The 14,974-nt window shown below is 39.7% G+C and overlaps 1 protein-coding gene across 1 annotated transcript; it reads right to left on the bottom strand.

Annotated features, from left to right (window-relative positions):
• Positions 1 to 315: 315 nt before the first annotated feature.
• Positions 316 to 14,927, bottom strand: NDUFA8 (NADH:ubiquinone oxidoreductase subunit A8). Its single transcript, XM_036748101.1, has 4 exons — positions 14,766 to 14,927; positions 10,480 to 10,643; positions 4,625 to 4,790; positions 316 to 585 (listed from the first exon to the last, which is right to left on the bottom strand). The coding sequence occupies exons 1-4, from the start codon at positions 14,814 to 14,816 to the stop codon at positions 448 to 450; spliced, it is 519 nt and encodes a 172-aa protein (XP_036603996.1). The 5' UTR covers positions 14,817 to 14,927; the 3' UTR covers positions 316 to 447.
• Between the last annotated feature and the right edge of the window lie 47 nt (positions 14,928 to 14,974).

The raw sequence follows: 14,974 nt of genomic DNA on the forward strand, positions 1-14,974 counted from the left end.
CTTCATCTCTCTGCACCTCAGAAAGGGGAAGAGACATACCCAAAGATAGTGAAAGCAATGAGACTCAAACCCAGGTCTCTTGAGTCATAGCCCAGTGATCTTTTGAGTCCATGACAATGGCCTCTACTATCTGAAAGAGAAAGACAAATAGCAGTACTCCAGAAACCTAAAAACAAGAAGGGGAAATCAACTTAAAAGGTCAGAAAGTTAAATAAAATATAATAAAATAAAGTGGTTTCCTTTAAATCTTTACTAAATAGCTAGTTCACCCTAAGAATCAGGAAACAGTATAAAATAAGTGCCAAGCCACATAAATTTGGTTTTCTTTTTTTATTTTCCTGGAAAGGACCCACTGGTCCTGCAGAGAAGGTGGACAAGAGTCTTAATTCTGTGCTCCTTGCTTGAGGCTGTCTTTGAGTGTGAGTTCCCTAGATATAGCTCTTTCTTCTACCAGTTCCAGAAAAACAATCGGCTACCATGTTTTGGAGGCTTCAAATCCCCCTCATAAACAGGATTTGGCTCTGGTCTTGGTCTAGAATGATAGGTATTCTCCGGTAGAGGTCGAGTTGTGCTCACTTTTGTGACCTAGAAAGGGGAAGGAGAGAAGCAAATAACAGTTTTAGGAGAAAGGTGTGTAGTAGCGCTGCCATTTTTATAGGGCTTTAAAAATTACAAAGTTTCTTCACAGGAATCCTCAGAAGCAGGCAATGCAAGAGTTAGCACAGAAAAGGGAACTGAGCTTGACTTGCCCATGGTCACACAGCGGTCAATGTAAGAACCAGATCTGAACAAGAGTTTTTCCTCACTGAGCTTTGCATAGAGTATCAGAAGTGGCAGATATCTCACCATCTAGGCCAACCTCCTTATTACATAGACAAGAAAACTAAGGCTTAAAGAGATGAAATGATTTGTCCATAAATACACAATTGATATGCAAAAGAATCCAGACACTCTGACTCTAAACTAGTGCCTTTTCTACCACAACAAACTACCTCTGGGGAAAACTACCCATTCTTCTCCATCCTCCTCCAGTCCCACTCCAAGTTTAAAACCTGTCAACATCTGTAATGGCAAGCAAAGTGGGACTTTTTGTTGTCTTTTGTTTTGGAGTGCTTCTCAGCACTAAGGCAATCAAGTGCCTCTGATTGAGTCTTGCCTTTGTTTGTAGGAAGGTGCACACCCTTTTGCTAGTTAGGTCAGGAGAGGTATGAAACTCTGAAGAGGTGTGAAACCCTTGAGAGGTATGAAGCACTCTGACCCTGAAGAAGTGTATAAATACTCTGAGGTTGGCATTTGGTTTGGGGCTCACTCATTGGAAGAGTGTTGGTGTGGAGACTCTAGGTAGTCATTAAGGAGCCCCCCGGCTTTGAAAACCCAGATTTTGATGATTCTCTCTCTGATAACTATATATGTATAGCTTTGGCCAGACAGCTTAGAAGCCTGTCTGTTGATTTGTGTTATTTGTTCTGCTTACATTTTCTGTTTGTATTTGCTCTGAAATTCAGGGTGCTGACATTTTCCCCTGAACTAAGTGAATGATATATGTATGTTTAATTAAAGTGAGATTATAGAAGTTGCATTCTTAGAAAAGCAGATCAAAGAACCTGTGCTAGCAGCTCTCCTATGTGCTGGTGTTATTGGCCTTACACAGCCACAGCAGCTGCAAGCAATACTGTTGTTACAACATCCTAGTGTGTCCGCAGGAGACCTTCACAAGAAGTCTAAAGAAGTAGGGTGGAGCTCTACCCATGGGCCCCTCAGGCAGGTAACTTCCCTTCTCTCATACTCAGTCTCCCCCTCTGTAAAAAGGGGATAACAGTACTCCAACATGCCTAGGATGGGTTTGGGGAGGAAAACACTCTGTAAATATAATGAAGCCCTGAATTAAGAGCTGTTATCAGGACAGTTTTATGCATAGGAGGTAACAGACCTAACTGGCCACAATACCAAAGATGGCTGGAAAACCTTTCCAAAGTGTGCCCAATCTTAAGATCATAAATTTAGAACTGTTCAAGACCTTAGAGGCCATTTAGTCCAAACCTCTAATTTTTCAGATGAGGTACTGAGGCCCAGAGAGGTTGGGTGATTTGTCCAAGGTCACATGGGTAGTGTTCCCACCAAGTACAAAGATCATATACTCAAAACTAAGAAGCAACTGAAAAATATCAAAAGGAAATATGCAAACTAAGAAGCAACTGAAAAATATCAAAAGGAATATGCAAAAGGAAAGAATCTTTCCAGTATTCTAAAGCCAAGTAAAAATGACTTTGGGATCATACCTCATAAAAGGATATTATTGTGCCTTGTTTTATACAATAGATATGCTCCTAGAAAATTTGGTATCAATCATAGTTTCATGTAATCATAAACACTTAAAGATTTTGATAGAGCAGGAAAAGGCGGGAATAGTATGACATATACCCTAGATTTTAGGGAGAGCAGATCTTTAAAAGTTCACAAGAATGATCTCATGTACTAAAATTCTACAAGGCAAATGAGGCCAGAAGGAATAGGAAACTTTCAAAAACGAAATTCTAGAGACCCAAAGAGAAGATTCCAATGAGAAAGAAAAAGGGGAACTGCCTGATATGGCTGATATGAATGCACAGAGAACTCCACTAATTTAAGTTTAAAAAAAAAATACAGACGAGTGAAGCAAGGGAAGATGACAGAGGGAGAAAACAAAAGTATCTCATCGTCCTACAAGAACACAGTCAGGAGCTAAACCTCAATTAAAAAAAAAAAAGCTGAGGCTAGCATTGAAAGCTGAAGACCACAAAAGGGAGTTGTTTTTTTTTAAATCTATATTGACACAAAAAAGAGAAAAGAATAAGACAGGACTACTGCTCAGGCAGACAAGATGATGGTAAGGTAGTAGATGAGTACAGTTAGGTGAGGTAGTGAATAGAGTATAGTCCTTAGATCAGGAAGATGAGTTCAAATTCTGCCTCAGACACAGGCTGGCTGTGACCTTGGACAAATCACTTAGCCTCTCTTTTTTTTTTTAGTTTCTTCTGGATTCAAAGATTCTACGTTTGTGTGTAAGAGTCTATATTTATCTCTATTTAGCTTACATGTTTCCATCCTTTCCACAAAAATAGCACGAAAGCTTTTATCAAATGCTTTGCTGAAATTCAGATAAAATATTATCTATTGCATTCCCTGATCTAGCAGCTCTGTCAAAAAAAAAAAAGATATGATGTTAGTTTGGTATGATATGCTCTTAATGAAGGCTTGCTGGCTCTTTGTAATCACTTCCTTTTCTAGATGTTTACTAACCATTCCTTGAATAATACTTTAAAGAATCTTGTCAGTAATGGAAGTCAAGACTCATTCTCTTCTCTTTTCTGAGAATTGGAACACTCCAGCCCTGTGGTCTTTTCCCTGCTCCCTTTTAAAGATCACAGATAGTTCAATCCCATCAGTTCTTTCAGAATGTGTGATGTGTTTCACGTAGGCCAGGTAACCTGAGTTCCTCAAGGGTTGCTAGTACTGTGTCCTTATTTATCTTGCGATTCAATTCCTTATTAGTGAGATTTGTTCTGACTTCTAGTCCTAAAATCATTCATTCGAGAAACATTTATTAAGTACCTACAATTATTTAAATACTGTGCTAGATGCCATTTGATTCTTCTCCTTGTAGGAGAAAACAGAATCAAATGAGAACTGGGTGGTTCTTTCTGTCATCTGTTATAATCACAAAAATAGCTAATTTTTACATAGGACTTAAGGTTTGAAGAGCAACCTTGTGACCTAGGTGACATTATTATCTCATTTTACAAAAACAGAAGCTGGGATGCAAATTTAAGCCTGATATAAGGAATAACTCAATAATCAGAGGAATGGGCTGACCCAGGAGATAGTAAGTTCTGAGGTCTGTACAATGGCTCGATAAGCTGTTCTGGGCTATGTTTTATTTTATTTTTTTAATTTTCTTTTTAGCTAATATTTTTAGCTTTCAGCATTGATTTCCACAAGATTTTGAGTTTGGGGTATGTTTTAGAGAGAATTCTTTTTCCAGTATTGGTAAAGCTAGATGGACACTGAAATTCATAACAGGAAAAGACACTTAGAGTAGAGAATATTAGAGCTGGAAGTGATTCTAAAGACACAATGATAGGGCTAGAAGGGATCTTAGAATGGACAGTAATGGAGCACAGAATGTTAGGATTGATTTAATCTAACTCCCTCATTTTAAAGAATGGGAAACTGAGTATCAGAGAGAGTGATTTGCTAGTAACAAAATCTCCAAGCCTTCTGATTTCCTATATACCAAGCTATTATTTTCCCTACTGATTTATATCATAATCTTACTAATGCTTCATTTTTCTTTTCTTCCCTTTTTCTCTTACTTTTAAGCCTCTCCAACCCCACCTCCACCCCCAAACTGATCTGAAAACAAGCACTATAGGGGAGGGATCTTTCTATAAAACAAAATTCCTTCTTAAATGTGAGTAATCGTCCAATCTCATTTTTCTATTTTGCAAACTTGGATTTCAGGAAGCCTACCATATCTACAGTGACAATTAAAGGCTAACCTCAATGAGCATATTCTACTACTTCTGTCGAAGATGCTTTTACCCAACCACTGGTTCAAGAGCAAGGTAATCTATAAGTCTTTTACCTTTGACAGTTCTCCCAAGTTAGGGCGCACCCAACCCAGTTTGTCCAGGACACAGTTGTCAAATTTTGCCTGTTCTTTGCGACATCGGCGAAGCTCTTGAAGATCAGAATAATCAAGACAGGTCCAATACTCAGTAAAGGGCTCAGCACAGTGTGTCTTTATACTCCTGAAAGGCAGGAACTAGGAAGTTAGTTTATTGGGAAGCAAAATGGAGAGGAAAAGTGATGAGTGTGACAAAAAGTACAGAGGCAAAATAGTGAAACAGAAAGACTACTGGATTTGAAATCAGGAAACTTGGATTCAAAGTTAGGCTTTGTTATCTGTGTATCTCTGTTAACCATTTAACTGTAATCTGTATTTCTATGGACCTCAATTTCCTCATCTATAAACTAAATGGGGGAAAAAAATCTATGTGATATCTAAGGTCCCTTCCAAATTTAAATTCTATGACTTATGACGGCAAAGTACATTCTAGGATAAAACTCAAAAGATGATTTCTCTCTTCAATCTATCCCTCACACAGCTCACAAATTTGATCTTCCAAAAGCGGAGGTCTGACCACATCACTCTCCTGCTGAAAAAACTCCAATGGTTTCAAACTATGTCTTTAAAAAAAAGAAAAACTTCTTTCTTTGGCACTTAAGTCCTTCACAATCTGGCTTCAGCCTACCTTTCCAGGCTTACTGCATGTTAAATCTCCTCCATACATTCTCTGCTCTAGCCAAACTGACCTACATGATATTCTGTCTCCATCTGGAGATGGAGCCTTTACACAGACCTGGAATGCATGACTTCTGCTCCTTTCCCTCACAGGACTCCCTAGCTTTTTTCATGACTCAACTAAAGTTCCACCTCCTTCAAGAGGTCTATCTTGATTCTCCCAGCTGCTATCTGCCCTTCCCACTCATCCCCAGAAGTGACTCTACTTACTCATCCGTGAACATCGTCCTCCCTGACAGCATGTGAGCTCCATGAGGGCAGAGACTGTTTCATTTTTCTTTTTCTTTTTTTTTTATCCCTAGCATAGTACTTCTAAAACAGCAGGCACTGAATTAATGTTTATTACATAAACCAATGAGATAAAAGTGGCAGGTAACAACAACAATAACAGTAATGATGACGATGAGGATGACCCTTAAGTGTGCATAAGTACAAAATACTATTTCCAAAGCACTTTGCTCTATCATCTAAATTAGCGTTCATAATGAACTTAAAAAGTAAGTAGTACAAGTACCATTCCCTTTTTAAAAATGAGGAAACAAAGAACCAGAGATGTGGAGAGGTTAAAACCTGATTCCAAATCTAGCACTCTTTCTATTATGTCAATCTTTTATAAAAATCTTGATTACACAATAAGGTTTATTATTGGAAAGACATCTGAGAACCAGAAAACTGACCTAAAAGGCCACAGAGAAGTCAGAACAGATTATCATAGAGTTAAGTAAGTCCCTCTCTCTCCTTGATAAAGAGCCTATTTAAACTGGATATACCCAATTCAAATAGGTTAGTCTGATTCCTAAAACCAGAGCAGATTAGAAGCAAATTAAGAAGTGCTAAGGAGGGAGTTCAAGGAACTGTAGTAGCAGGAGGCAAGTGGAGAATAGTAAGAAATGGCAATGACTGTGAGAGAGAAGACAGGAATACTACAAAAAACAGACACAACAAGTCAAAAGCATCAAGTACATTCCAAAACCACTAAGCACAGTGTTTTATAGAACACTACATCAACTAACATACATAATGACAGCTCTGGATCAAGAAAAAAGTTATATCAAGTATTCTCTGTTTATGAGAAAATGTGTGCTTTATTCCAGAAAGACTTCCATCCCAAAGAGGGAAAACTGTTTTGGTGCTTAAAGTTTAAGACCACCGAAAAAGTTTCTAATGTAAATTCCTCCTTCCCCCTTACCACATAACACTGTTGCTAACAATGCTAGATACACAAGGTGTTAACTCTAGTAAATGAGACAGTATTGATTATTAGCTGGTCCAAGAAAAACCCAAGTCTCAGATTTGCATGCAATTCAACTGCATGTCCCACTGACTATCAAACTCAACATGTCCAAAATCTGCTCCTGAGTTCACTAACTCTTCAGCACCATCATTCACCTACTCTCATTCAGTCAACAAGCATTTGTTAAGTACCTACTAGGTGCAAGGCTACTATGAACCAGAGTACTGTGCCAAGTGCTAAGGATACAAAGAAAGGCAAAAGACTGCTCTCAGGAAGCTCACAGTGGGGGAAAGAACATGGAAACAACTAAGTGCAAACAAAATGCAGATATCTAGATATAGATAAATCTCTACATATTACATATGCATACACAAGCTTTATATAGGAAAACTGAAGATACTCAACAGAGGAAAGGCTCTAGCATTAAAGGGGACTGGAAACACTTCCTGTAGAAGTTGTGATTTAGGGATCTGAAGGAAGCCAGGGAAGCCTGAAGGCAGAAATGGGAAGGAAGAGAATTCCAGGCAAGACTGCCAGCCAGTGTCAGAACATGGATTATCTTGTTCCAGGAATAGCAAGGAGGTGGGTGTTGCTAGGAGGGGACCAGGTTAATAAAGGGCTTTGAAAACCAAAAAGACAATTTCATATTTAATCCTCAGGGTGATAAGGAGCCACTAGAGTTTACTGAATAGGAGTGACATAGTCAGACCTATTCTTTAGGAAGATCCATGTGACAGCTGAGTAGAGGATGGGCTGAAATGGGGAGAGACTTGAGATTCTCTCGTTTATAATCTAGGGTTATCTTCAACTCTTCCCTTTCACTTCACTTTCATATCTAATTAGCTAGCAAGTTATCAACACATCTCACAATCATTTCCTCTCAATTCCCACTACCATCACCTTAGTGAAAGATTTCATTACACTCACATGGACTGCCACAATAACTGACATTTAATTTGCATAATTCGTAAAGTTTGTAAAGTGCTTTACAAACAATATTTTATTTGAACGTGTAAGGTAAGTACCACAGGTATTATGCCTATTTTATATAGATGAGGAAACTGAGGCTTAGAAATGCTAAGTGACTTGCCTTTGGTCACAAAACTACCAAGTGTCAGAGGCCAGGATGTGGCCATTCCTATCTCTAAAGCCAGCACTCTATGCATGCTATCATGTTGCCTTTCCTAACAATGTGAGCCTCCTAATAGGTCTTCCTGCCTTCACTCTCCCTCTCGCCAATCCATCTTTTTACTGCTACAAAAACAATCCTCCTTAAGCAGAGATGTAGTCAAGTCACTCTTATGCTTGGAAAATCTTTAGCATGATTTCCTATTGCCTGGTGAGTGAAGTTAGAAATTTAACTGATAGACGAAACTGACTGCCGAGGGCTTGGTATATAATCACAATACCTCAGAGATGGAATGGACCAGACCTGAACAAAAAGCTTCTCTATCACATAACTACCAAGTATGGCACCATTCCTCCTTTTTAGTCCTCTTTCTTATGCTGTTCCCTTACGCGCCCAAACTGAACTATTCTCTATGCTCTGAACCTACCCTGGGCTTTCTACCCCAACAATGAGTATGGTGCTCTGCACTATCTAGTTAATAAATTTTTAATTGAATTGGTGAACATGATATGAGGTAAAACTGCAGGGACAGGAATGGGATTTATTTCTTAAGAGCAACTTTCAATTAAAATGGCAAGCAGACCAGAGGTCCTTGGGAGAGTTACTCAAATTAGGGCTCAAGGGCTCCCTTAGATTGTGGCTAACTATCAGGTTTCTATCTTAGGTAATCAGTTAAATGAAAGTATATAATGTAGAATTTGGTTATATTCTATTTTCAAAATTTATTTTTAACTAATTTCAACTAACAAAACTTGCCCTTTCTTCCTTCTACCTCTCCTCCTCACAATGAAAAGGAAAGAAAAAAGAATTCCTTGTAACAAATATGCAGTCAAAACCAAATTCAGTTACAATGTATTAATGACCTTTTTACAAAACAAGTTTAATAGAAAGTATGCCTGTATACATCAAGATGATGATGACAGAGGTCAATTCAGGGTACCTCCCTCCCCCCCGTAAAAACAGAAACTCTAGTGTGGTTTTTAATCCAGAAATTCATAATATAGTGTAAGGGGTACTGGACTAATAATAAGGACACCAGGCTTCAAGTCCTGGCTCTGCCACTAATTTATTGTAAGGAAGTGGTTAAGTCAATATTGGGCCTCAGTTTCTTCACTTGTAAAATGAGAAGATTGTACTAAATAGTCTCCAAGGTTACTTCTAACACTAATATGCTACAGTTTCATGATTTATGATAGCTTTAGTCAGTTATTCATGACTTCAAGCTCATCCCTGTCACCCTAAAATCTATACAACCTAACTCTGCCCCTGACATTCTCAGGATTAATGGCTTTCTCCCAAGGAAGCTTTCGGGCACCATGTGACAAAATGAGAAAGAAATTTTTACCATGGGAACACAGTATACTTAAACCATAAGAAATTATTGTCTCCTTTTAAAAAATGAAAAGTTCTGGAGGACAGCTAGGTGGCGCAGTGAGTAGAGCACAGCTCCGGAGTCAGGAGGACCTGAGTTCAAATATGGCCTCAGACACTTGACACATGTACTAGCTGTGTGACCTTGGGCAAGTCACTTAACCCCAATTGCCTTGCCTTCCCCCCTCCAAAAAAAAAATGAAAAGTTCTAATTTCTGAAGTCTTATTTTGAGTTTTTCCTAAATTAATTCTACTAAGTCTTATTATCCATGATTCACAAATGAATGTACTAGAATGGAAAAAGCCACTGAATTAGTGTCAGGAGACCTAGGGTTTGAGCCATGAACAAATCATTTCTCAAAGCCACAGTTTCCTCATCAATAAGAAACTATACTTGTACTACATACTTCCTGGAATTGCAATATTGAAAAAACTTGGAAACTGCCAAGCCCAATAGAATAATAGCCTACTATTTATAAAATATTAGTATAATATCATATTATCAATTAAACAATAATTCCTCTTATTATAAGGGGCACAGACATACACACATTGCTGTGTCACCTCTGAAATCCTTCACCCATTTTGAAATTTGTCTTTGCAAGCTGCCTTTTCTGAGTGTTACTGCCAATACGCAGCAAGACAACAATTTTAAAGTCTTATTTCCACATTATTATCCTATAAACAATAACTTTTAGCTGAACTTTATCAGCTATTTCCTAAACTGGACTTTCTATCTCTCAACTCTATGAATTTGTACAAATTGTTCCTAATGCTTGAAATGCATTACCATCTTCATTTCTGAATATCAGAAGAGTCTTGGACTTAGAGTGAGAGGGCCTAGGTTTAAATCCCAACTCTGCTATTCATCCTAGGGCAAGTTACTTAACATCTCAGCCTCAGTTACCTTATATGCAAAATAAGGGGGTTGGGCTAGATCAGTGGTATCAAACTCTAATATATAAAGATTCCTGCAGGAGTACTGACTTAAAAAACCACATATTAGTATTATGTATGTCCTAATGTATTTTTATTTATTTTGTTAAATATTTCCCAATTATGCCTTAATCAGGTTCACGCTGCAAGGGGAATGTTGCAGCTGGTATTTGACACCTCAGGTCTAGATGACCTGTAAGTACCTTATATCTCCAAGATCCTCTGATCTTCCTTCAGGGTTTCCTCTATGATACCTTTCCTGATTCCCCCAGTATTAACTGATCTAGTCTCAAATTACTTTGTATATCCCTAGAGTACAATGTAAGCCTTTTGAATGCAGTGACCATTTTGTCTCTGTATTCCCCAGACCTAGCATAATGCTTTTCACATAGCATACATTTTGGTGAATTAATTTTGGTTAACCTGGTCTTTTGTGTCAGGGTATTTACACAGAGAAATCTTTACCTGAAGAAATCCAGAGCACACTGATTGACAAGTTTCCCTTCACTTAAACATCGCCTTGGGTCCTTCTCCTCCCAGCGGCAAAGCATAAATTCTTTATTGACTTTATCACACTGTGCACCATAATGATGGGCTGCAGCTTTTAGCACAGCTGAACTGACATTCACCTACAGGAAAAGTTTTAAAAGAATTACATATTTGTGAACAGAAACAAGTTCCTTAATCATACTTGTGCTACTAGATTATAAGCTCCTTGAGGAAATGGATGATGTTTTACCATATATCTTAATGACTGTATTGATCAGAGTATAAACTGCCTCCAAATATAGGCCACAGCCCTAAAAGATCTCTTTGAAAGGAAAAAGAGACTTACAATGAAATAATTACAGAAAACTACAATAAAAATTCTGTAAATATTTGCTGTGAAAAACAGATAGTAAGGTAGGAGATGCAGATTGCCTAAATAAGTCAAAAGATGCCATGGTCCCAAAGGAAAAGATTCTAGTAGCTGAAGTTGAAACAAGATGACAATTAGCATCATCAACAAATTCAAATTGATATTAAGAAAGAAAAAAAATAAGTTGGTAGAAACATAACTGCAGATTCTAAACTGGACTGATGCCTTTTATCCTGTAAAGCCTAGGGGCAGGAAGGTTAAAAGCTAACTGCAGCAGAATCATTTGCCACATGCAAGTTTTATATGAGCCATATTTGGTAGGGAGGAAAAGCCTGATATTTTTATATTTGAAGCAATAGAATCAATCAATCAATAAACATTTATTAGGTGCCTACTATGTGTCAGGCACTTTGCTAAACAATGGGGATACAAAAAGAGGCAAAAAGAGCCCTCAAGGAGCTTACAATCTAATGTGGAAGATACCATGCAAACAAATACATACAAAGCAAACTATATACAGAACAAATAGGGAAATAATAAAATGCCAAGAGATGGAATGTCATTCAAAAACAGCAAGGAGGTGAGTGTCACTGGATTGAATAGTTATGTGTCACAGAGTAAGGTGTAAGATGACTAGAAAGGTAGGAAACAGATTATAAAAGGACTCTGAATGCCAAATAGCATATTTTACATTTGATTCTGGAGGCAATAGGAAGCCAATGCCGTTTACTGATTAGGGGACAACGTGATCAAACCTTTGCTTATAGAAAATCACTTTCATGGCTGAATAGAGGATGGATTGGACTGGGCAGAGACTTGAGACAGACACACCAGCAGGCTATTGCAATAATCAAGGTTCGAGGTGATGAGGGCCTGCACTAGAGTGGTGGCAGTATCAGAGGAGAGAAGGGGGTATATATGAAAGACATTGCAAAGGCAAAATTGACAGGCCTTGGCAACAGATTGGATATTGGCAAAGAGGGAACAATGAGAGACAGTGGTGACACCTAGGTTGCAAGCCTGAGGGGACTGGGAGGATGGTGTTGCCCACTACAGTAATAGGGAAGGCAGGATCAGGGGAAGTCTTGGGGTAGGAGGGAGATAATGAGGTCCATTCTGGACATGTTGAATTTAATATGTTTACCGGACATCATGTCTGAGATGAATGAAAGGCAGCTGGAGATCTGAGATTGGAAATAAGCAGAGAGGCTGGGCAGGACGGGCAGATTTGAGAATTATCAACAGAGAAATGGTAATTAAATCCATGGGAGCTATGAGATCAAGAAAAGCAGCATAAAGGGAGAAAAGAGGAGGGTCTAGGTTGGACTTTGTCCCCACCTCCACCCCCACAACATTTATCTCAGGACCTAGAACATAGTATGCACTCAACAAACATTTACTGAACTGAAAGTCATTAATGGCTTTATCTACTATCCTCACACATTTATTCAGTATCTTTTTCTAAAACAGAATTCTTGTTGGTCAAAAAGTCTTTAAGTTTTATACGTATTCTTTAAGTAGTCATATGTACCAATTCCTTTCTCATAAAAATATCACTTCACACGTATATGACACTTGAAGATTTTAGATAGCACTTCCCTCACAATCACCCTCTGACACGGATAGTGCAGCTCTCCTCATCTTGTTGACAGAGGTACAGAGGGGGAAAACTGAGGGTCAGAGCCCTTTAAGTGCCTTGTTTGAGACAACAACACTGCTAGTACGTGTTAGGATTCGGACAAACTCAAGCCTGACTGACAAGTCCTACTGGGTGAAAAAGGAGGTCATTCATCAATTTACTCATTTTCACCTAAAGGCATACTGTATGCAGAACACTGGGTTAGGTGCCAGGAGAAATACAAAATTTAAATAAGACAGACTGTTGTCCTCACAGTGCTTTACAGTATAACAGAGCTGGGCTCAAATTCAGGCTTCACCTAATAACCTGTTTGCCCATAATCTCTCAGTGCAACTCTCTGAAGCAGGGCTGTCCAACCTTAAGTTTTTATTGAAACAATAGACAATATATTTTGATTTGCCATTTTAGTGAGAGCTTGGTCCTTTATCAAAGCATTTACATAATTTCTATGCTTTGTAGGCAGCTGGATAAATCTCACTGAAGGCCAGGCCACATTTTGGACAGCCCTGCTCTAAAGTTATAAGGATTGATAGAGGGTGTTTCCTCACTTAAGAGTTCCCTCTGTTAATGAAATCACAGCTCTAGTTTCCATCCAAATCCCTAAAAAACAAAACATAACCAAAACAAAACAAAAAAACCCTTACATTGATGCCAGAAAATCTCACTTTCCACAATACTAAAAAAGTTATTTAGTGACAAATCAAGAGGCATATATTCTAGTGATAGCTCATACTTTCATAAGGACATTGATATCTTTTGTTTTTCCATCATCTTTACTTTTAAATAGTTCTCCTCCTCCTCCCTCCCCCACCCCTGTCACTTATTGAACGAATCATCTCTTTCTACCAAAAAAAAAATTAGACAAAGAAATAAAGTTCAGCAAAACTCACCAACACATTAGATATGCAATTTTCAAATCTTGCCTAGAGCACACAGATACTCTATCCTGGCTCTGACAAAGTCAAATAGTTATTGAATTAGCCAAGGGGATACTGACAAGAGTTCTCCTAACTCCCATTCTGGGGTTCTTTCCACTCCAACATAGCACAGACAAGGTCAGGCTGACTGTGTACATTCATAGCACCTAGAAATAGAATCATAATGCTCAGTTTCCTGGGCCCAGCTTTGCTACTGGCTCCTTACTGGCTACAGGACACAGATGACAATTACAGAGTCTGAGGTCTCTGTCAACTGCCCAGAGCTAAAAGGGCTTTCCTGATGCTAAGGATAGGGACCTCATCAAGTTCTGGACACAGACACATCTATCTGAGGGCCACAAGCAGGACAGAGAGAAAGTAAAATGATTGGTGGCAGTGCCTCACACTGACAGGGAGCATTCCTCAGGGTTCACAAATATGGGCTTGTGTTTACATCCAGAAAGACTAAAGAGGATCTAAAGGAGTAGGAAAGGATGGCAGGGACCATAGGCTTTCCACTTAGAAAGAGAAGGGGGAAAGGTAAAGGTCCAAGGGAGTTGGGGGACACTCTAGGTGGAAAATGACTGGGGGAGGTTTCAAGTCTGGTGGAGAGTTGAAGGAAAGATGAACAGGAAAGAAGGGATCAACAATCATGTGTTTGGGGAGTAAACTAAGGTTGGAGAGCTTGCCCTACAGGTAAAGTCACTGCTGCCCTCATGTAATAGACAGATGTAGTTATTTGTTAAACGTCTCCCAAATCTGGCCCGGGAAGACGTGATCATCATAAAGTAAAAGTGGGGGGTGGAGGGAAGTTGGGCCTCAGAAGGGGAGGTAGGGAGCAGGACGAGGGACCATTCCTTGGTAGAGTAGAGTGAGTAGTTTACTGAGAAGAGGACGAGGGACACAACGAAGGGAAAGGGGATATAGAGAATGTAGGGGTGACTAGGAAGAGAATGGGGGCTACCAGGAAGAAAATATGGGGGGGACTAGGAAGAGAATAGGGGCTACCAGGAAGAGAATGTAGGGGTGGCTAGGAAGAGAATGGAGGTGACAGGGAAAAGAACGAGGGAAGAGAATGGGGATGACTAATAAGAGAACGCAGGGGTGAATAGGAAGAAAATGGGGGTTACAGGGAGAAGAATAGGGTGACTTGGAAGAGAATGCGGAGTGAAGAGAAAGAGAATGGGATGCCAGGGAAGAAAATGTAGGGGTGCTGGGACAGGAGGGCTCAGGGATAGGGGGCCGGCCTAAAGGGGGTCCTGGACGCACTGAGAGGGGCCAGGCCCGGGGCTCGGGCCGCCGTTCTGTCAATTGCTCACCGCGAGCAAGGCCTCACCTCCTGCACGTTGAGGTCGTCCAAGGTGGGCAGCTCCACCACACCTGGCATGGCGGCGGCTGCAGCACACGGAGCCCAATCCGGCCGGGTCTACCTCGGATCTCCTTGAACTCCCCTTTCCCGAACTCTGCTCCCGAGTCGCACCGCAGTGACGCATGCGCAGACGCAAGAGCCGGGCCAGGCTGTTCCTCGGCCCGCTACCCGGGGTG

The sequence above is a fragment of the Trichosurus vulpecula genome, chromosome 3, assembly GCF_011100635.1.
Source record: "Trichosurus vulpecula isolate mTriVul1 chromosome 3, mTriVul1.pri, whole genome shotgun sequence".
NCBI lineage: Eukaryota > Metazoa > Chordata > Mammalia > Diprotodontia > Phalangeridae > Trichosurus > Trichosurus vulpecula.

Excerpts from the sequence above, each read along its gene's own strand:
- NDUFA8 (XM_036748101.1), bottom strand. The coding sequence starts at position 14,816 with ATGCCAGGTGTGGTGGAGCTGCCCACCTTGGACGACCTCAACGTGCAG. Across the intron at positions 10,644-14,765 it reads ACGACCTCAACGTGCAGGAG|GTGAATGTCAGTTCAGCTGT; the intron begins GTGAGGCCTTGC and ends CTTTTCCTGTAG. Across the intron at positions 4,791-10,479 it reads TGTGCTCTGGATTTCTTCAG|GAGTATAAAGACACACTGTG; the intron begins GTAAAGATTTCT and ends CCTGCCTTTCAG.